The 20,981-nt window shown below is 48.0% G+C and overlaps 2 protein-coding genes across 3 annotated transcripts in view; one reads left to right on the plus strand and one right to left on the minus strand.

Moving 5' to 3' along the window:
* The window catches only part of NUFIP2 (nuclear FMR1 interacting protein 2), a 29,222-nt gene extending 19,541 nt beyond the window's left edge, over positions 1-9,681 (plus strand). Inside the window, exons 5-6 of one of the 2 annotated variants that reach the window (XM_067565906.1) lie at positions 68-122; positions 404-9,681. In XM_067565906.1, the coding sequence (XP_067422007.1) occupies positions 68-120 (53 nt within the window). In that variant the 3' untranslated portion in view covers positions 121-122; positions 404-9,681. Of the gene's footprint in view, positions 1-67 lie in introns of both variants that reach the window. The other variant, XM_067565905.1, reaches the window with a different exon arrangement.
* A 2,075-nt stretch (positions 9,682-11,756) lies between these two features.
* On the minus strand, positions 11,757-20,617 carry CRYBA1 (crystallin beta A1). Its single transcript, XM_067566045.1, has 6 exons — positions 20,587-20,617; positions 18,147-18,211; positions 16,953-17,071; positions 13,980-14,121; positions 12,890-13,032; positions 11,757-11,904 (listed from the first exon to the last, which is right to left on the minus strand). The coding sequence occupies exons 1-6, from the start codon at positions 20,615-20,617 to the stop codon at positions 11,757-11,759; spliced, it is 648 nt and encodes a 215-aa protein (XP_067422146.1).
* Positions 20,618-20,981: the final 364 nt, after the last annotated feature.

A 20,981-nucleotide genomic window follows, 5' to 3' on the forward strand; every position in this document is an offset into this window, starting at 1 on the left:
ACGAATATCTTCTGCTTCTGAACCTGAAAACAGTTTAATTAAAGCTGAATGTAACTTTTCTTTTCAGATCCCAAAAGGATAATCACATATGATGAAGCCATGGATCGTCCAGATCAATGAAGGTAGCAGGACAAGACTGCCTGTTATAACCTTTCTGCAGCATTAATGCTGTTCACGGGGGACAAAAGGCTTTTATGCTCCTTCTAAATCTTCAGTGCAGCAGAGGAACCATAACTAGAATCACAGGATAATATATACAAATTATATATAGTTATTTAAAAAAATGGCGACTGAAAGTAATTCGACTTCTTAAGGAATCTGAACATTTATTTCAACAGACTACACACACGATTATTTAATCTCCGGTACTGAATAGGTTTTTTTGTTTTGTTTTTGTTTAAAGAGTGAATGCAAGTGAATACAGACTCAATTCACAAGCCTGGTTCTAAAGTTCCTGCTGTCATCAACATGGGCAACAGTGACGGTTGGAGAGGCATTTCCACTTTACAAGGTTTCTGTTTCTTGTTCTGTGACTGTAGTGATACACTAATCACAGGGAAATCAGGATGATTCACCATCCTTCATCTCCCCTCCCCCCTCCACCTCCTTTTTGTTTTATTTTGTTTTACTTTGAACCCTGCGAGAATGCTGGAGAAACGCCTTGAAGTTTGCAGGGTTTCATTTTTTCCAGTGAATATAATCTGCATGTCTTGCCAGGAGTAAAACAGCTTACCAGGTGCTGAGAAAATTGTCTTAAAGCATCGTTCTTCTGGGGGGAAAGATAGTAATTCTGCAATTCTGGGATACACGTTGGTTTTACAGAGTTGACAAGGCTCCGGTTACATTTTGGACTATTACAACTGAAGAGCTCTTTCACGAGTGTCATTTTAAAAGACAACATGCAACACAAGCAATTGGTTTAGGCATTTAATATGGAAGAAAAACCCTGTTCCCACACTTTTATGCCATTGTATCACTGGGAGCAAAAAACAATATACATATATATAAATATATATATATCTCCTGCTTTCAACTGTAGGTGCTTCATATTTGCTCTGTCTGTCTCTCTACACTAAATGTGCTTTTTTTTCCTGTTTTCACTGAAAACCCGAAGAGAAATTGTTTGGGTTCTGCTAACTTTCACCCTTCTTGAATTATTTTTCTCTTTAAAAATGTTTAAAAAAAAGAAAAAAAAGAAAAAAAAAGAAAAAAAAATATGGGAATTGTAACCCTTTCCCATTTGTCCCTGAACACAATGGATAAGGGAATTCTGTCCCAGCCCTTGGAAATATTCTTTTATATTTTAATGCAGTCTGTATTTCTGGGCTCTTTTGCTGCTTCTCATTATATCTATTAAAATATATTTTATTACAAGAGCAAAATGGGGGTGGGTGGGGTAAGGAATGAAAATTAAAAAAAAAATCCAAACAAAGGAAAGCTTTCTGGCAATTGCAGAGAAGGTGGAAGAGAGTGCAGGCTCCAATTGTGTAATCCATACTGTCGCGCTGCAGCTTGTGTGTAGCATGTTAAAAATGTGTTGAGGTTTTTTGTTTTTGTTTTTATGTTTTTAAAGGTGCAGAATTCCTGGGGTCCAATGTAAGACCGAGCAGTTAATCATTAGTGAAACAAAACAAGTTTTCTGGCCTGTCCAAGTTCCACACATACACAACTCTTAAATAGTCTTGTATGTTCACAGCTGACTGCCGGCCACGAAATAACTGGGTATTTAGGTTGACAGGAGTTAGCATCTGGTAAAATTAGACTGGATCCCATGGGGCATTAGGGGAAGGAAATAACCCCATTACTTTTGCCTACTCTTTGTGCTTAGATGTATCTGCTCTTAAAAAGAAAAAAAATTAGAGTATGTAGCATGCTTTTTTTAATTGTTTCATGCTTTTATTAAGGTTGTTCTTCAATGAAGCTCTCAGGTTCATAGTGGGACAAAGAAACTTTAATTTTTCCTGTACCTTTTTTAAGATTGTTCGCTTTCTGCCATGCTTAGTTTTAAAAGTATAACTATGGATTGCCTACTCCATTTTATGTATTAAAAAGCTATATATATGTATTATACATAAATATATATATATAGTAATAAATAACTGATTGTATCAGTCCAGGTTCAGAAACTTGTGGTTGGCCAGTTGCGGAATAGTTCTATTTCACCTATAAACTGTATCACCTTGACAGGTGTTTGTAACTTTCAAATATACAATATGTTTACAGATGTGCCCTGTATCAGTTCTCCCATGTTCCTGTTTTTTAATTCTGTTGAGTCTCCTGACTGCTTGCCAAAAGTTGGAATCACTGTCAGTTCCTCTGTGAAAGAGAACTGATGCATTCTTGAGCTTTAAAGTGTTGAACAAACTGGAAAATGTGACTTAAGAGTGAGGTGAAAAATGTTGGTTTTAAAAAAAAAAAAAAAAAAAAAAAAAAAAAAAAAAAAAAAAGTCAATGGCAAAGTCTCTAGTTTGTTTTACAGGCTTTAAAGTTCCGCTTTATATTGATTTGCCTTGTGTAATCACTTGTCGCCTTAAGGGCTGGATTCCATTTAAAAAACAAATCCCTGTTTTGCTTGCCTGGGGTATAAAGCTGTGCCAGCACCTCTGCCCCCCAAAATCCGCTTTTGGGGGCTGGTGTGATGCAGAAGCTGAACAGCAATAACTTTTAAATGGAATCTGACCCTTAGAGTTTAGAAATATGTCTTAGTCTTGCTGACTATTGAGGAAACTCATTTTAGCCTAATCCAGTTTCTTTCAAATAATGAAATAAGTTCTCAAAAGAAACCGAATAAAATAACAATCTCTAAACATTTTGTTCCCCCTGCTTTTATTCACCCCACTGTCACTGCCCTTTCCCCTGTCCCATTGGTATTTGATGCAGAAACACCTTCTACAGTTCTCTCCATTGTGTTTTTGAGCATCTCAGCTCTTAATGTTTCACTGTCTGACTCCTCCCCTTGCAAGTTCCATTGGTTGTCCGATTGGCTTTAAGCAGTTAGGAAATTCTCTTTCTGGGAGCCCTGTAGTTCTGGCTTGCTAACAAAGGCAGTATTTCTGGGCAACAGGTTTGATAAACTTTATTGCCCAGGGTCAGGCAGGACCATGGAATAAACTTCCTTTGTGCTGTTTTGTAACACTTAACCCTCTCTGTGTGTCTGCAGTCTTTCTTCTTAAGTCCTCACACAATTCTTTACTGAGCACTTATTAAAAAATCTTACGAGTTAATCTGTTTTCTGATTATTTTTGTGTAAATTTATAAAAACTGAAATTCAGCTGTGACTAATTTAGCCCATTTAAACGATGCTATTGTGTTACTGATAGGTCTCGAATTTTCCTTGGACTCAGAGTATTAGTACTGTAGCATAAACCAAATATAGCCTAGAAACGGTGCGACCCTCTCCCGTTCTGGGGACTGAAAGACAGCGTGTGTGGGTGCGTGCAAGGATCTGGGAAACAAAGACTAGGAACTGAATGAATGTGGGGTGCAAGCATTTTATTAATGTTTGGAGAATGAACTTTGTATTTATTTTGTGCCATTTGTTTTCATTACACTGAGTAAAATAAGTTTAAAACAAAACCCTAAAATAAGTGTAGTATTGGAAAGTGGCACTAAGAATGAAATCATGATCTATTTTTTTAATAGCTATGAAGATACTAATTCAGGTTAAAGGCTTCTTTTAACTTTTCTGTTTTGATTGTAGGCCCTATGAGTCAACCTACTCCTTACCTCCCCCTTTCCCCCACCAGGTGAAGTTTTTATATTTATTTGAGTAATTTTTCCCGCACAAGATGTACGTGTGTCTGTCGGCCCTCTCCCTCCTGACTAAAATCTGAGACTGCCACTTCTCTCCTTTCCTCATCCCTCTGGTGGCAGGTTTTGTTGGGGTATTAGCTGTAATGTGTCTTGCACAAATGAAACCTGAATGTGTACCAAAATAAACACGTGGATATTCCTCTGTGGTGGACTGAGGTGTGTTTTTGTCCCCTCCAAGGAGTGGCTTAAAAATTGCTCAGTGCTCCTCCCTTCTGTGATGGAGATTGTTATCCTTTCATTGTGACAACGTTGGCCTGTATGCTTGGCTCGTTTTGTATCCCATCAGACTGGCAGTGCTGCAGTTACACAGAAGTTTTTGGCTTGTCTTTGATTTAAAAAATAAATTCCCAGCTCTGTCATTTGGGGCGCCTGATTACAGCTTCAGAAGCCAGTTGCTTAGCTGATCAGGAGTGCACCTTTGAGAAGTAACTACATCGTGCAGATGGCTTCCAGTTTTGGCGAGGCCGGGTTGAGCTCTTGTCACTAATCCATTTTGAACTATAAATCTGACTGTTTGCCTTATATAATTGCTGCAGACTTCTTTTCAATATGGAAAAGCCATTTTTTGTTAAATTTATAACACTATCGTGTATTCAGTGGCCGGGGGAAGGGATTGTGGAGAGAACAGGCCATTTTTAATTGAAAGGAAAATCACTTTCCACTTGGATTTAAAAAAAATAATAATAAAACAATCTTCAGCCGGATGGAAATTGTCCCCTCTCACTTTCATAGGCAATTAGTGTTTTTTCTACCACTGCTTTCAAAGCCCACAATTTTAATAAAAATGCACCTTCCTCATGAACAGCTGCTAAAAGGCAGTGGTGGTAGTAGTAAAGTAGCATGGCAGAAAGTTGTCACATGCATAATGATTGCAGGACAACTCGTACATAGCTAATAGTGTTCCTGTGTGTTAAGGTCTTGCTTTTTCTGGTGATAGCATTTTCAAGAATTTGCTACAGTGTCTGGTGCTTTCAGTATCCCTGTCTCTAGGGGTTTTTGTAAGTTTGTTGTGTTTGTTTTTGTTACTGAGGCTGCTTACCAGGGAAGAGGTGAGTGGGTTTAGGAGAGGAGAGAGCAAGGCTAAATGCGATGAAAGCTGTTGTGCATGAGGGTTTTTTGCAGGTGCACAAGGCAAGATTCACTTTCTGGTTGTAAGATCTTTGCTAACCTAGTGTGGAGTAGCTCCAGGAGGGGACGGTGGGGGAGTGGATAGAAATCCTGGCTTTTGGCGTGATAGGCTTAATGGCCATGTGGAAAAAGTGAAACCAGTTGAGAACCATGAATCTGGACTGATGCAAAGGATTGGAAGATCTCCAGCTCCTGCAGACGCACTGCGTTACAAAGATTACAGAGCTTCAAAAATTTGCCCAATGCATATTACACCACCAGGGTAAAGCTGGCTTCCTTGTATCCTACTTAAAGTCCTCAGAAGTTGTATAACTTAGCAGCATGACACTAGAAGTAGTGGGATGTCCAGGACTGCCCAGGAGTGCGGTATTGCAACTCTGCAGTGCACTGTGAGTGACTGTGCGCAGAGTATAATAATTCCACAGCAGCGCACGGCTAGGAGTGTTGGGTTGCTGTTGTGAAATGGAAATCTCATTAAAGGAATAAAAGTCATACCTTTGCTTTCACTGGGGGTTATTGAGTTGTATTTATCATTGACTGTTAATCAGAAAGTTTCACTTGCATCCAGAGTTCTAAAGCCATTTTGTGACATAGCAGTATCCCTTTTCTATAGCCTTATTCATGAGTTTAGTAGCTTCTTTTTAAAAAAATGTCCATTTTTTTTCCTGTGGTATGAAAATTGAATGCTGCGAACATATTGAACAGTCAGCAAATGTTGAACTTGCAGTTTTCTTAAAAACTGTCTGCTTTCCATAAGTCTTTCCTCAGGTGCTAAATAAGGGGTTCCAAAAACCGGATACTGCTTTAGGAGTTTCTGCTTTATTCCTAAAATACATAGTTTTTTTGCTTAGATGTTTGTAAAGATTCAGTATTTTAACAATATTTTTGTTTTAATATGTAAATAAGAATATGCCTCTTTAGTTTGTTGTATCCCTTTTGGTCTGTTAGTCTGACTTTCATTTATCCTTTGAGAAGGACTGTCTTGTGACCTTGAAGACATTTCATTACGTATTGCTGCATTTAAGAATGAATCTACAGTTGTTCATGTCATGGATTAATGCTACTGCTGCTATCAGTAACTCTGAAAATCAAGAATGTGATGCACTTTTTACATGACCATATAGTTCTTCTAGGACGGTTTGACCCTTCCTGTAACACAGCCACTAATTCCAGGATAACCAAGAAACCGAAATATCTGATTATACCAGGGTTTGGGAGATGAGTGTAACTAACTTTGGTGCTGACCCATCTAAGTGAATTACTATGCAATGCAAGCAAAAGAAAACTGTTAATTTCAAAGAACACTGTGTATCATCCCTCCCTCAGACTGCTCTTGGAAAGGTGATGCAAATGCCTGAGATGTGTATCTTTCTGGGTTGGAACAGGGAATATGGCTGAGAGTAACCGTGGGTCAAAAGATTCTAGCTGAAACATATTCTGTCCTAGTTGGTGTTTTTTCTATTTTTAGCCATGTGGGAGGAAAACGCTGATCTTTGCAAAATAATCTTGTTAATGATTAATCTCAATGTGAAATTTATGGTGAGGATTAACCAGCAGGATTAGAAATCATCTGATCTCCATAGCCAATTGCAGCTCTGCATTCCCAAAGTTGTAAAGCACTCTTATTTTTCCCTGGTGTCTTCTCAGGCTGCTTCCAGGCAGATGGAGGAGCCCAGCTGGCATCTGAGGTTAGCTTTCTTTTTCCCAACTTCCAATGGTCAACTAGTGCTGAGAGCCCTTGAGATTTGTTCTCTATCTACAAAACAAAAATGTGAATGATTGAAAATAAATGAAGGTATACAGGTTAGTGTGGAAGGGAGTGTCTCTGGTATAATGGAACTGGCTCCATTTGGCAAAGTAGTACCAGAACTATTCACCTTTTGTAGTTCTCCGCCAGATCCCACTCCTATCCTACAAAGAGTACATAGTCACTTGTGACTGACCAGTTACACAAAGCTGAATTCTGTGGAGAAGAGTTTACATGCCATTGAGTGAGAGATTACTGGAGAACTAAAGGGAATTTATTTGATCTTTCTATTCATAGAAAACAAAAACAAAAAAAAAAACCCCAAAATTCTGTAGGGTAAGGAAAGAATTGAGGGGTCTGAAGTTGTACGTGATCATGCTTCTGACACACAAGTCAAACTGTCTGCAATATGGTATGTAAATATCATATAGCAGGGTTCTCTGCCTTCTTCATTAGTTTATCAGCCCTGTATTTTTGTTGACCAGTGTTTGTTTTGATATAATGTGCCTTGCATGTGTTTGATTTTTTTTTGTTTAAATGTATTTCAAATTGCAAAACTCACTAGTGAGTTGTTGTGGAGCTTTGCTTTGGTGATTCTGGGCTCCTCACCTACCTGTATGGTATAATGAGCTTCCCCTTCTGCAGTCCAGGATTGGCTATGGTTCTCAGTAACCAGCTGGATCAGCTGTCAAAACGAGGGCATAATCTTAAATTGACTCTGGATAGTGGCTGTTTTACAGGCTTGAGGGAAAATTCAAGTCCTCTGATATGGCACCTTTCCTTTCTTAAAGTGACCCATATTTGTGTGTGTTTAAAGGAAACCTGGCTTGCTGTTCTCCCACTATTAACAAAAGAAGGTGTAATACTTTGTCTGCAGAACTGTGGAAGGTCTGGAATCAACTTCACTCTGGAATTCAGGTTTTCTGTAGAGGCTGAAAATTCCATTTATTGGGCCAGATTTTCCTCCTGTTTTTTTTTCCCTTGAGTTTTGTAAAGGAAAAAAGAAAATGCACCTTGCTTAAAAAAATAAAAAATGGCTTGTTTGCAACCATTGACTCAGAATATAAACCTGTGCAATTCTTGTTTTCTCCACTTATGCATCTCTCTAGATTCAGGCTCCCTAATGTGTGAGTTTTATGTTTTAAGCCTCTCTGTACTTCTGCCACTGTAAATGTGAAAGCTTGCTTGCATTACTTTTTAGAAATGCATTTTGCACACTCGGGTTTCGCTGAAGCTCCGTGAAAAGGTTAGTCCTGAACAGATGAATAAAGCTATGCACATGTTTTGAAAGTTTAATTTGTCTCATTACCAGAAGTGACTTATCTGCTCTTGTTTGCTTTCCTGGGCTATCATTGCATACGTTAGCTTTACCATCTCTGAGGGCGTGACATAAAATTGCAGTTTTTTGCTAGCAGTCAACTAGCAGAAAACTGGCGCTTCTTTTAGTAGCCTGAAGGTTTTTTTGGTTTTTTTAAGAAGCCTAATTTAGTGATTAAGTAGGAGGGAGAGGGTGTGGCGTGTCAGTTTTCTGGATATACCCCTTGATATCCGAGCGAATGTGTCCTTCCTGTTAAGGATGTGACTGGAGGTGTTATCTCCACACAAGCTGAGAAGTTGCAGTGAGGACGATGGCTAATCAGTTTACATTTGCTGCGCTTCGATCCCATTTGAAATGACAGCCCTGATTATGGGATATTGTCTTGCAGCCAGTTTGCTGAGTTTTTTAAACGAATGTGGGGTGGGCTAATTGTAAGTTGTTTAGAGGCAAAACAACTTTAAAACCCCATTTAGTCTTTGCCCATATTGCAAGCCAAGAGGTACAGGCTTGGCTGGTTTAATGGTTGCGGTATGCATGCACTAAGTGGGTGAAACGTTGGCCCCACTGAAGCTGATGGCAAAAATCCCCTTGATCTCCAGGAAGTCAAGATTTTGCCTGTGATTTTACTGTGGTTTATGAAGACGTGTGGACGTGCTACATTGCTTTGATTGAACCATCCTGGAAAACTCTTCTGTAATCTAGCCCAGGCCCTTGATGTGTAGGAGCGGCTGGATATTGTGTAAGAGAACATATCCCAAACAGCTTTCTTCCCTGTGCTCCCATAGCTGTGGCAGAAATTTGTACTCGTTTTACAGGAGCTTTTTCCATACAAAACAGGGCTGCTTTTCTATCGACTGTCACACGTGTACTTACTGCCTTCAGTGGCTTGGACACCAAGTGGCTTGGAGGCTCTCAACGTGTTTACTTAGGGGAAAAATAAAACAACAATCCCTCCTGTATATTTCAGTGTTAATGGCGGTTTTAAACTCAGCTGCATACTACAGCCCCCAAAAAGTTGGGCTCATACGTGTGGTCTCTCACAGCAGAACTACAGGAGTATGGCAGGCGGTATCTTGCATGGACAACAGCCTGCCCTCCTATACCTGTCAATGGTTCTCATTTCGGTTCAGTTTCCTGGTATGTATTTTAAAATCACAGCAGGTCCTGTGTCTTACCTGTTCAGGAGCTGAATTACCTCTTCATGTCTGAGAGGGATGGCCCCTCTCTGGTGGTGGTGGTGGGGTAGTTATGTACTATCACACACAATGTTAAAGATAGTTGTGTTTTCTTGTCCCCTTCCCAATAATTTCAGATAGGCTAATATATTGTGTACCCAGTTACAAACGTAGACATTTTCCAGATTGTGAGAGGGGTGGCTAGAGAATTTAGTGTACTATGTAAATACCTGCTGTCGCTGTATCTAGTGCAGGCTGTTACAGCCTCGTATGTTACAAAGTGATGTCACGGAATGTAAGGATAGATAATGTCCATGAGCTGTAATGGCATGATATATCTTTACTGAAGATGTCATACTTCACACTTCAAATGTTAATTTCATTTATTCTATATTGCACCAACAGGTCTTCAAAAGTTACCCAAATTTACTACTTTATCAGGAAAAAACCCAGAAAATTATGTAGATCAAATACATTGACGGACAATAAGTGATGTAAATTGTTGAATAAAAATTTTAAAATTTGTATGTGTCTGTGTTTCTTTCCCATTCTTTCTCTTACAGGGTTCCTTTTCAAATTCTGGGGCTGATTGCTGGAGTTTTACTCTTGTCCATTATGTTGTCATGCACAAATGTTCATTATACTTGATTGGACATGAAGATGATTGGGCCTGTGAATGTGAGCACAGAACGGAGTATAAAGTTGTTCATTATAGAACTGCCTGAGTGGTTTAGTGCAAGTGTATCCAGCTGCTGTCCAAGTAATATGGATTCATAGATTGCAAGGCTGGAAGGATCCACTGTGATCATCTAGTCTGCCCACCTGTAGAACACAGGCCAGAGAACTCCCCAACATAATTCCTAGAGCAGATACCCCATCTTGACTTAAAAACTGTCAGCGATGGGGAATCCACCTTGGTAAATTGTTCCAGTTAATTCCTCTCACTTAAAAAATGTGTGCCTTATTTCCAGTCTGAATTTCTGCTTCAACTTCCAATGACTACATCCTGTTAGACTGCTCTGCTAGACTGATGAGCCCAGTAACCAATGTTTGTTTCCCGTGTAAGTACTTCTAGATTGTAATCAAGGCACCCCCTTCATCTTCTTTGTTAGACTCAGGGAGCTCAGTCACTATCAGGCATCTTTTCAATTCCTTTAATCATGCTCATGGCTCCAATCGATCACCATCCTTCTTGAATGCTGGACACCAGAACAGGACTCAAGCCCGTTAGTGCTTGCATCTGTGCCAAACCTAGAGGTAAAATCACCTTTCTGCTCCTACTCACGATTTGCCGATTTATGCATCGATTGCATTAGTTCTTTTGGCCATAGCATCACACTGGGAGCTTATGCTCAGCTGATTATCTACCACAACCCCCAAATCTTGTTTTCAGAGTCCCTGCTTCCCAGGAGAGCGTTCCCCATCCTCTAAGTATGTTCCTGGTGTTTCCATCTAGCTGTATTAAAACAGCTTTAAACGGCCCAGTTCACCAAGTGCTCCAGCTCGCTGTCTAGCAGTGACCTATCTTCATTGTTTACCACTCCACTAATGTGTGTCCTCTGCAAACTTTATCAGTGATCTTGTTTTCTTTGGGGCCATTGATAAAACTGCTAACTAGTGTAGGATGAAGAGCTAATCCCTGTGGGATCCCACTAGAAACACACACTCCATATGCAGCATTGGTCCTGAGCTGGGATGCAATGCTCTTTAGTAATTCTTACTGGCCAACCAATGCAGCGTTACTGACGGGTTGAGGATGCAGGTGTGCCCAGCTCCAGCTCCCTGCTGGTGATGCTGTTCCTTTTGGAATGCAAGGAGAGGGAGATTCGGGGGTCTATCACTTCAGGGGAAGGGGAGGGAGACAAAAGTTTAACATTTACAGTTCTAGGGCAAGAATGAGTGGATCTGCCCATCTTCGAACCGCTAGAACTAGGGGAGTGCATCCCAGCAGCAGTACGGTGGCCGTGCTCCACAGGGTTTGAATGTGGCAGGTTTCTGCGGATAGTAAAAACCCCAGGTGTGATGTCACAATGTTTTCTCCTGTTTTCATTGCAGTCTCTGGCCACCATCTCCCTGTATTTAGCTGGGTTGGCAAGGAGCCATGTGCGCTGACAACTAATAGCTGCAGTCCTGTGCTTGTGAGAAGACAATCTGCCTAATTCTGAACTCACTGGTGTAAATCCCCAGACACTCCACTGAAGTCACTGTGTTAAGTGTAAAGTTGGTGCATGTCAGGAGAATCGAGCCCAATGTCTTGGCTAGTTGTAGCATGAATTTGAGATCTCCTGGTGCAAGTTTCAATACCCGTTGTTAATTCTGAATACGGAAGTGACAGACTCAAAACTGTTCAACCAGGAAAGCTGCCAATAGACATGGTAGCATTTTCTTTGTGACATTTATTGGTAATTGTGGCAATTGGCACCATGAAGCAGTGATGCTCCAAAAACAGTCACAGTACAAGAAAGGAGTCAGTCTGTTGTTTTGTAAGGGGACATGCGAGCACCATAAGGATCAGTGTGCTTTAGAAATCCAGCAAAGATCCTCTTTCAAGAGGATAGCCTGCGAACATCAGCATCTACTGCTGGACACGCCGAATAGACTGGACCTGGAAGGTCTGAGCGTGTGAGCCCCACTCTCGCCAGTGCTTGTAATCTCCACCATGACGGTCGCTCTCCAAAATGTACTGGTAGCCACGGTAACCGGGATACTGGTAGCAAACCCAGCTGGAAAAAACAGACTAGTCAGAGGCTGTTGGACTTGGAAAGGGGAGAAATCCACTAGCCTACAAATGCAGAACTGTTCTAGGTGTGTCTTGGTAAATGGCCCACCCAAACCCAGAGAGAAATCGAGCACAATCATCTGCCTCTAGACTGCCCCTAGAAAATAGGGAGAGGAGAAGCCCCGAGGCTGCACTTTCGGGCCCTGGAGCACTAAAGAAAGTTCTTTTCTTAGCCAAGTGAAGTTAGTTTCCCAGCTAAACTGTGGGCAAGCCACTTGCAATCCTAGCAGTTGGTCATTGTGCTCGGACGTGAACCCATCGGCGGCTGTGTCCAACAGGAGTGCAGGTTGTACTGCTGGAGAATTCCTGCTCGAGCTGCTGGTTGTAACATGGCATTCCTCGGGGAAACGGGCGCTTCCGCTGAGCCCTAGCCGCGGTAGGGCTGTTCTTCACCTGAAAGCCCTTTGCTGCTGCCCTGCCCACTGGCTGAGGTACTGGTGAGCTTGAACAAAGCCCCAGCTGAGGGACTAAGGAGAGGATAGAACGGCATTGTGCCTCCTGTCCCCTGTGGGCAGGAAGATGAATTCTGCATGTTCCATTCCCAACATGGAGATGGGCCTTACTTGGCTAGCATTGCCCCTGCTTTCATTTAAGGAAATTTCCAAGTTGATGGAGATAAACTGGAGCAAGCCCCTCATGTAGACATGCCGCACTGGCAGAGAACGGGGTGTACCGCGATGCTTCCTCACCCAGTAATGTACCTAGGTCGTCTGCACCCTGCTGCGCTCTGGCCAACACATCTACAGCACGTTTGTTCCAAGGGCGTAGCTGTGTGTTCCCTCAGTGGGACAGGGCTTTCCTCAGGCCTGTCCCTTTGGAAGGCCCTGGTGTGACTGGGAATCTTCACCCACCGTTATAGATGTGCGCTGTGCTCTAAAACCAGCTGCTTTGCTGCTCTACGCCTGAAGGCAGCTGTGTGTCTCACTTACGCGCCATACGGGACCTTCATGGAGCCCACTTCGTTGTTTCCCCAGCCCATCGCCTGCAGGGAGGGGTAGTCATCAGAGATTTCCCACTGATGTCCCATGAAGTTCTCTTTCTCAGAGACCGTCATCTTGGACTCCTTGTGATTCTGGGCCAGAGGAAGAGAGAAGACATGAGAGGGGAGCCAGCAGCCCCAAACTGCAGGGCAGCATCTTTTCAAACACGCTGTCTGTCTGGTGGGAAACAGGCCAGAAACACGGGACTCCTGAAGCAGATGGTACAGAAAACGTTACGCTAAGGAAAGGACGGTCTGGCCATCAAAGTGCCCTGTCCTGTTGTTCAGGGGTCAGGTACTGCCGTGATGGACAGCCGAGGTTTACGCACGTCCCTTTCCAATCACATCAAAGTGTTGTTAGCCCCTGGCTCTAGCTTGCCTTACAGCTCTCCAGAAACGACACTGCTAATCCGAGAGCCCAGGGGAAAAGACCTGAGTGCATCCAAGAACTCCTCTGAGCCTGCTTGCCTGCACCTGGCGCCCAGCCCTGCTGCGGGATAGCAGCAATGGACGAGAACCGTCGGGGGAAGCCTCCTTGCTTTAACCGAAACGTGCAGCCCATCGTTCTCTCACCGCTGGTAGCGGCAGTGCTGTGTGCACGCCCGGGAGCTAGGCCAGGGGCTGATGGCAGCACGGCACTGCCCTGTGCTCTGCCCAGCCGGAGTGACTGCTGAGCTCTCAGGCAAAGTGGTTGTATTTGCTCACTTGCTTCCCAGCTGCCGTAAATAACACCTTGACTCTCCCTTTCCTTTAGAGCCGAGCCAATGGCCTCCCTGCCTCCAGTCCAGGCATCCTAGCGCCATCCATCACCGGGACGAGTAGGCGCCTGTCAGGCTGATTTTGCAAAAGAGCAGCAACAGAAGCAGCTGGTAAAAGTTTTAAGGCTACTTCCTTCCAAAAAAGACATGAGCCCTTCCCCTCCCCCCGCTCCGCACCCTCGGCAGGAGTGCTTTCTGCATAACTACGCTTGGCACCGGGGTGCTGGGCACCGTCCCCGCGGGAAAACACCAGGCGTGAAGAAGCCGGGGCATTGCACTCACAGCACAGCAGATGGGGCGGAAGGACATCAGGCGCTCGGTGTGGTAGGCGTTACTCCCACTCCAGGCATCCCAGCGGGGGTATTCTCCCCTTTCCAAGATAAACTGCTGCCCGCAGAAGCCGGTGTGCTCATAACCGATCCAGCTGCAAGGACAGAGCAGAGCTCCCTAGTTCCTCCTGGCGGGGCTGGAGTCTACGCACAGACACAGGAAGCAGGTACGCCCACCCCCTGCCCAGCAGGATCCACCCTGGTCTGTGTGACTCAGGCAGAAGTGGCGCAGAAAGCCAGCGTGGGCTCCCTGAATGCCAAAAAGAGGAGGCGGGTTGTGGCCCAGCCACCTCCAGCTGTGCTGTGGGGCGCTGGGCTGGCTGGGAGGGGAAGGCTGGTGCCTGGCACGCAGGGGCCACGAGCTGTGCCCGTGCTCAGGACAGGCCCTGGAGCGTGGCTAGCCGGGTGAGTTCATGCTATGGTCCCTCCCAGCTGTGCCTTGTAACTCCTGCCATGGCCAGCTCGCGGGGGCGAGGGCCTGCACTAACGGGCGGCTGCTCTGGCCAGAGCTGGGCTAGGGATAGTTCTGGCTAATGACGCAGCCGTGAGTCTCTTCCATCACGAATTCAGGCTGGCAGCGTTAACTCGGGGGGGCGGGGTACGGACTGGACTCCCCGAGCATGGGGTTCCCCAGCTAGAGTCCCCCTCCCCTGCGTTACAGGTGACCAGGGCAGGGCTTCTTTGCTGCTCTACACCAAGGGGCTGGCTGAAAGGGAGATTTTCTTCTGCTTGTTTTCTACCTTCAAAACATGGGGACCGTCACGTGCTGCTGCTCGCTGGGGTTGCTGGAGGGTGCCCAAGAGGCTGTGCTGCCTGTAGCGGGGCAGGGGGATGGCTGAGCTTCCCAGGGGGAGGGCGGTTACAGGGGGGGACTAACACAAGCTGAGCGGCTCAAGACAGAGCAAATCCTCAGTTGCTCAGGTTTCATGCGTGCAAGGCCGTCCTTTCACTGGTTCCCCAGGTGCCACAGCATCTTCCACTGCACCCAGGACCTGAATTCCTCATGTCAGAACAACCAGCCCCCCCCCCCCCCCCACTCAGCCCCCCTCACCTACGAGAGCAGACAGCGGCCTGAGCCCCGTTTTTGAGAGAGGCTTTCCCAGCTCAGCTCGAGTGCCCCCGTGTCCATACCGGGCGCCTGCCTGGGGCAGGCCAGCAGCCGCACTGCCTCCCAGACCGCCTGATGGAGCAGGAGGGCCCCACCCTGGCTGGGGTGAGCGTAGGCCACTTCCGCCCGTCTCTGCTCTGCAGTTAAAGGCCAAACACGTTTCTCTTCCTTTAGATGAGTGAGTCTGAGCCTCTACAACGAACACACGCCCACTCCCGCTGCTCCCCTGCCTGTGTTGGCCTAGGAGGGCGACTGCCTGGAGGAGGCTGGCGGGGCTGGGGATGAAATGCCCTCTGGTGCATTGGCAGGTTGCAGGGGGGCTGGGCCGGCTGTGCCCCCCCCCCCCCCCCAGTCCCCTGCTGCCCTCTGTGTATGGGGCCCCTCCAGCGGGGCTCCCCCGTTCAGCTGGAAGCGGTTTTCGGAGGCAGCTTGGTGGGTGCAGCCAGGGTGCGAGGGGGCCGAGCTCACGGGGTGGGGTGGCAGGGCGGCCCAGCGCTCGCCGTGGCCCGGGGCTGCGTGGGCAGTCTGGCTGCCGCCGAAGATGAATGGCTCCGTTAGGAATACGGCCAGTGGAGCAGGCAGGTGCATGCTGCTGCCTTCATGCCGCTAGAATTACAGACTCTGGCTCCAGCAGCGTCCATCTGTCCCTGCTGCTTCCCCTCACCCTGGCTCCAGCGGGATTCTCACCGCAGGGCCTGCGCGCTGCACTGGTGGGCGGGGAGCAGCCGAGTCGTCGTCCCTCTTCTATGCAGAGGATTCCCCGTTGTGGCTGGTGGAAAGGGGCTTAGGTCCCTACGGGGGGACCCCACCTTTGTGGGGAAAGCAATCTGGGGGGGTCTCTTAATTAATTAGCCAGCAGCGTTGCTGACATGACAGGCACCCCACTACCAGGCAGCACCCAGGACCAGCACCGCACTCTGGTGAGTGCACCCAGTGATCCTGCATGGCAGGGGATGGGCCGCGAGGCATCCCGGGCAGGGCTCAGTAAGCGGGGAGAGTCCACGGGGCCGCTTGGAGCACTAAGAGCAGAGCTGGCCGGGCTGTGGTGCAAAGGGGGTGACGCTGTCTCCCCGGGAGGGTGGGAAGGGGAGAGGTCTGCGCAGGGCTTTCTGCGCTCTGCAGGATAATGTGTCGGCACTGTCGTGCTCTCAGGGTTCGCTCACGTTGCCTGGGAAGGAAATCGCCCCTGCTCAAAGCACGCACTGCTGCCTTGGCGTGTCATAGGCGAGCAGCGAGTGGGGCCCCTGCCTGCAGCGTCAGAGCCACGCTTAAACTGAAGTAAGGGCCTTACTCCTGGCTTTGGCCAAGCGCTGTGACTGTCCCGTGTCGGCAGGACCTGCAGGTGTCTGAGGCTGCCCTGGAGGGTGGCAGCTCTGGTGCTGGGCTGTGTGCAGGTGGCTGGGGGTGGCGGTGGAGTTACTGCCTCGGCGTGCGGCTTTCAGCACAGCGCCAGCCTGAACGGTCCAAAACCTCCCCACCGTTTCTCCCTGCCCCTCACTCGCCCCCTTCTCCGGAAACAAACCCGCCAGGGCTGAGGCCATCCCTGCTCACTTCCCCCTGCCGTTACCTTTAATTATCTACGTTTCCACTGGCTCCCGCCCAGGTGGGGCACAGTCGTGCACAGTGGGACACCTGCTTCCCCCCCCCCAGGTAAGCTGAGCTCAGAGCGTGTAGATCCTGTGGTAGCAAAACGACCAAACTGCTTCAAGTGAGGAGAGAGAAAAAGCCAGGCCCTGTCTCCGCTCAGCCCCAGCCTCTCGCCCGCCTGCCCGCCACCTCCTCCCCGGAGCCAGCCCAGCAGCGCAGCCGCCGACTTACGCGCCACATTCCACCTTCAGGGAGCGGAGGGTCTCGAAGCCGCCCTCGGTGATGTTGGGGCAGGCCGCGGTGAACTCCATCTTCTTTCCCTGGAAGTTCTCTTGGTCGTAGGCTGTGATCTGAAAGGAAGAGTCCACCACACGTGAGCGCCGCTGGGTCTGGGGCAGGGGCGTGTGCACATCGGCGCTCCAGGGGACGTGGGGGCTCGCTGAGCAAGAATGTGGTTAATGCCCCGTCTAGATCCGGACCCAGGGCGGGCTGCATGTGTGCATGCTCCCAGCGCCCCTCCGTCCTGATCCCATGGCCTCCCCGTTAGCCCCCAGCTGGGGGCTCTGCCAGGCCAGCTGGGACCTGTAGCATGGTATGTGAGCACGGTAGGACCCGTCTGTGAGGTCAGCCCATCCCCGGTGACAGGGAGGCATTCTTTCTCCGGTTACCTAGCGTGCGCGCTCCTGAACCACCCAGCGGCTTGTCTGTGGAGAGGGATGGGGCATCCTCCTGTGAGGAAGGGAGCCAACAAGCACCCTGCTGAGGGCACGGAGCCCTGCTGGCACCAGGAGACTGCACAACAGAACGCCCTCGGGGCTGCACGCCGAATTCTCTGGAGCAAAGCGGATTATGTGGGGAAAGGACAAGCAGGGACTTTCCCTGTGCTCCGGGCGGTTTTATAGGACCAGCCCATCCTGCCAGCAGCATCTGCAGCAGCAGCTACTTTGTCCAACCCCCGTATTTACACACAGGCTTCTCTTTCCCTTTTCCAGCCCCCACTCCAGAGGGGCAGAACTGATCACATCCCCACAGCTCCCCGGCTCCCTCGTCTCAGAACTTTGCAAATACGCTGGCAAACCCCACTGGTGCTGGCTCCGTCAGCCCTTAGCTGGCTCTGCTCCAGCCATGCTTGCTCCCCTCCACCTCTGCATCCCTGCTGTCAGGGCAGTGAGAGCTGGGTGCAGTCAGCACCTTCCAGGAGTAGGCACCGGCCTGGGAGTCCGGAGACCTGGGCTCTGCCACTGCCCTGCTGGGGCACCTGGGACCAGTCTTTTTTTTCCTCCTCTCTCTCTTCCCCGTCCACCCCTGCTGGCCACACCTAATCTGTGGAGCGAGCTGTGTGGATGCAGCAGCCAGTGCACACTTAGCTGGGCCTCCAGGCCCTACCGTACTACAAATGCGACGTACTGTACAGCTGGGACGTACCTTCCATGGGCCCGTGGGCCCAGGCAGGGGGTTTGTCTGAGCCATCTTCGCTGTGTGGACGGGGCCTGGAAAAGGAGGAGGGAAAAGCACAACTTGCATCACAATGACACTGGACCCACAGCCAAGCAGGCTGCTTTGAAAAAGCTCTGCACCCCCTTGCAATCTTTGGCACCTCTGTCCTTTCATTCAGTCATCCATTCCTTCACTACCGGCAGTGAGCGCTCCCCTCTGCCCCTGCCGAGGGAAGTGTGGGACAATGCTGTTCTCAATTAGCTGCCCCTGGTGCCTTTCCAGACGCCTGTCCCCCTTCCAGCAGTCTGATGTGTCAGGCGAACCCCAAGTTTCACTTCACTTAAAAACTACTTGCTAAAAATCAGACATAAAAATACAAGTGTCACAGGCCCCTGGTACTGACTTTCTCATTTTTACCCTATAATGATCAAATAAATCACGTGGAATATGAATACTGTACTCCCTTTTCAGTGTGTCATACATAGAGCGGAATAACAAGTCGGTGCCTGTATGAAATTTTAGTTTGCACTGAGTCCACTGGGGCTTTTTATGTAGCCTGTTGTAAAACTAGGCAAATATCTAGATGAGGTGATGTACCTCCTGGAAGATCTCTGTGTACCCCCAGGGGTACACATACCCCTGGTTGAGAACCACTGCTTTAAGGGAATCACCAGGATTGAGGCTGTTTGACATGAATTCAAGAGAAATAAAACCCACCTGTCAATGGGCAGGGAGGGGGTTTAAAACCAAATAGAACAGATGCCATAGGATAGTGATCTCTCTTTTGCTTTGTCAGGAAGCACGCTAGTTGCTCATGCACCCCCTGCTCTGTAGGAAGGCAGGCTCGGGGGGTGTTGGGTTAGCCGTACCTAGCATTTATGGACAAACGGCCTGTGAATTTCTCCCTACTTGTGCCCAGAGATGGTCCCATCACGCCTGGGCGCCCCTTGAAAGAGGAGGTTTTGTTTCCAAGGAGCTAGAAGACCCACCACCTGCAAGTCTCCTTTTCCCATCTCCACGGGGGCCAGCAGCGGAGGTGTATTTATGTAGCGGAGAGAATAGGGACCTGTTTTATCTGCTGACTTGTTCACATTTTTTATCTGTTAACAGAAGGGGTCATCCCTCGGAAGAGAGGGCTGCGCTGCCCTCCAGACCTTGCTTTGGACAGGAGCCCGCTGCTTGCCTGGCCAGGGTTAGTTTCTGAAGAGTACGATAATGTCTTCCGGCTGGATGCGTCTTGGCTAATGAGCGTCCTCCCCTAACTGCAGGGATTTGGGGTTACGTGGGCAGGGATCAGTCAGGTCACCACTTCCCCCTGCGCTGCACCCCAGGACACGGTCCATCGCCCACCAGCGATGATTGCAAGGTACCTGCTGTTCTCCTCCTGGGTAGCAGCAGCATCAATTGACATCAGAAATGCTGGCAAATGGCAAATACCAAAACCTTGATAGAATGAGCAGCTCAGCCTCGCTGAGTTCCCGGCATGGCCTTGTTTCTTTGTGTCTTTCTCACACAATTTAGTTTTCAAACATTGTTCTGTGTGCTACCTCTCCCCCCACCCCTTACGTATATGCCCCCATCCCAGCAGTACTGGAGCGCACACACACACACACACACACACACCCCCCACTGCAGAAACAGAACCCAAACAAGTTCTCTCTCTTTTCCTTCTGAGACTATATCGTTTGTGTGTGTGTCTGAGCAGGTGTGTAATTGGGCAGGTGTATTACATGTCTGTGTGTGAGTGTGAGGGGGCACAGCTGGGGTGTGGGTGGGTGTGTGAGAGAGTGGGTGTATTATGTTTCTGGGTGTGCAAAGAGCTGTGGGGTAGGGCGCATGCCTTCCTAAGCGTTTGCACAGTGCCTTATGCACTGAGGCCCCAGAGCCGGGGGGGCATGTGAGCGTTACCCTAAAATAGCTATTAAACCACGCGAGTGACAGCTCCTCTGCAGACGCAGAGCAGCCCAAGGTACCAGAGACATTGCCTGGATACCCAGCTCTGCTCTGCTGCATTCGCCTGGTACATATTCCCCATTCCCGCCACACACCTGCTGGAGCCTTGACTAGTTTTGAGGAAATAATTTCTATTGAAATGGGAGGGAGTGAAGGAGGAGGCTGACCCCTGGCTGCCTGGGTTGGGATGTTAACCGTAAACCTCCTGAACTATCTTGTTTGGAAAAGATGACTCGGGCTCTCTGGATGTCACCCCGTATGTGCGACCTGAGACACCAGCTCATGGGTTTCAAGGCCCAAGCTGGGAGCTGTGTGCTATGGTGTATGAATCTGTCTTTGCAAAGGGCTACCTTGGGGTGGTTTTATTTCAGCTCCTGTCACTAGGCAGGAAGGAGACGGTGTGTCTGTCTCTTGTGAAAGGAGAGAGAACGAAGGAGGCGATAGGAAGAGTGGAAAATTCAGCCCCAGGACTCACCTAGCTCAGCCTGCACTGCTGCTTCCTCCATGTAACATCTGCCTGCCTCCCCACCTCCGTTTATATAGCACCAGGCTCGCCCGGCCCCAGTGCCAGCATTTGCAGAGCAGTCAGCACATTGCTTTCTCTGACATTGTTTCCTGCTGATCCCCAGAGATTCCAGCAGCTTAGCCCCATAGTCTGCGCCACGTTCTTTTTAAAAACCCGGTGTGGCTGTTTGCATGGCTAATCTTCCTCACAAACGGCTCGACAGCTTCGTGGCTCTGGCACTTTCCAGCCCTGCAGCATCGTTCTGTCAAGGGATGAGGTTGGGGTGCTGGCTCTGTCCCTCTTCCATCTCCTCTCCCCCAGCAGGGACGCCCCCCAGTGTTGCTCGGGAAGGTTCTTGGTGTTTC

The sequence above is a fragment of the Emydura macquarii genome, unplaced genomic scaffold (genome assembly GCF_026122565.2).
Source record: "Emydura macquarii macquarii isolate MOO-44397 ecotype Brisbane River unplaced genomic scaffold, CSIRO-AGI_Emac_v2 contig_2699, whole genome shotgun sequence".
Taxonomy (NCBI): Eukaryota; Metazoa; Chordata; order Testudines; family Chelidae; genus Emydura; species Emydura macquarii.

Coding starts and splice junctions, on each gene's coding strand:
- CRYBA1 (XM_067566045.1), bottom strand. CDS start 20,617: ATGGAGGAAGCAGCAGTGCAGGCTGAGCTAG. Junction 18,212..20,586: donor AGCAGTGCAGGCTGAGCTAG/GTGAGTCCTGGG, acceptor CTCCTTTTCCAG/GCCCCGTCCACACAGCGAAG. Junction 17,072..18,146: donor GGCCCACGGGCCCATGGAAG/GTACGTCCCAGC, acceptor TCTTCCTTTCAG/ATCACAGCCTACGACCAAGA.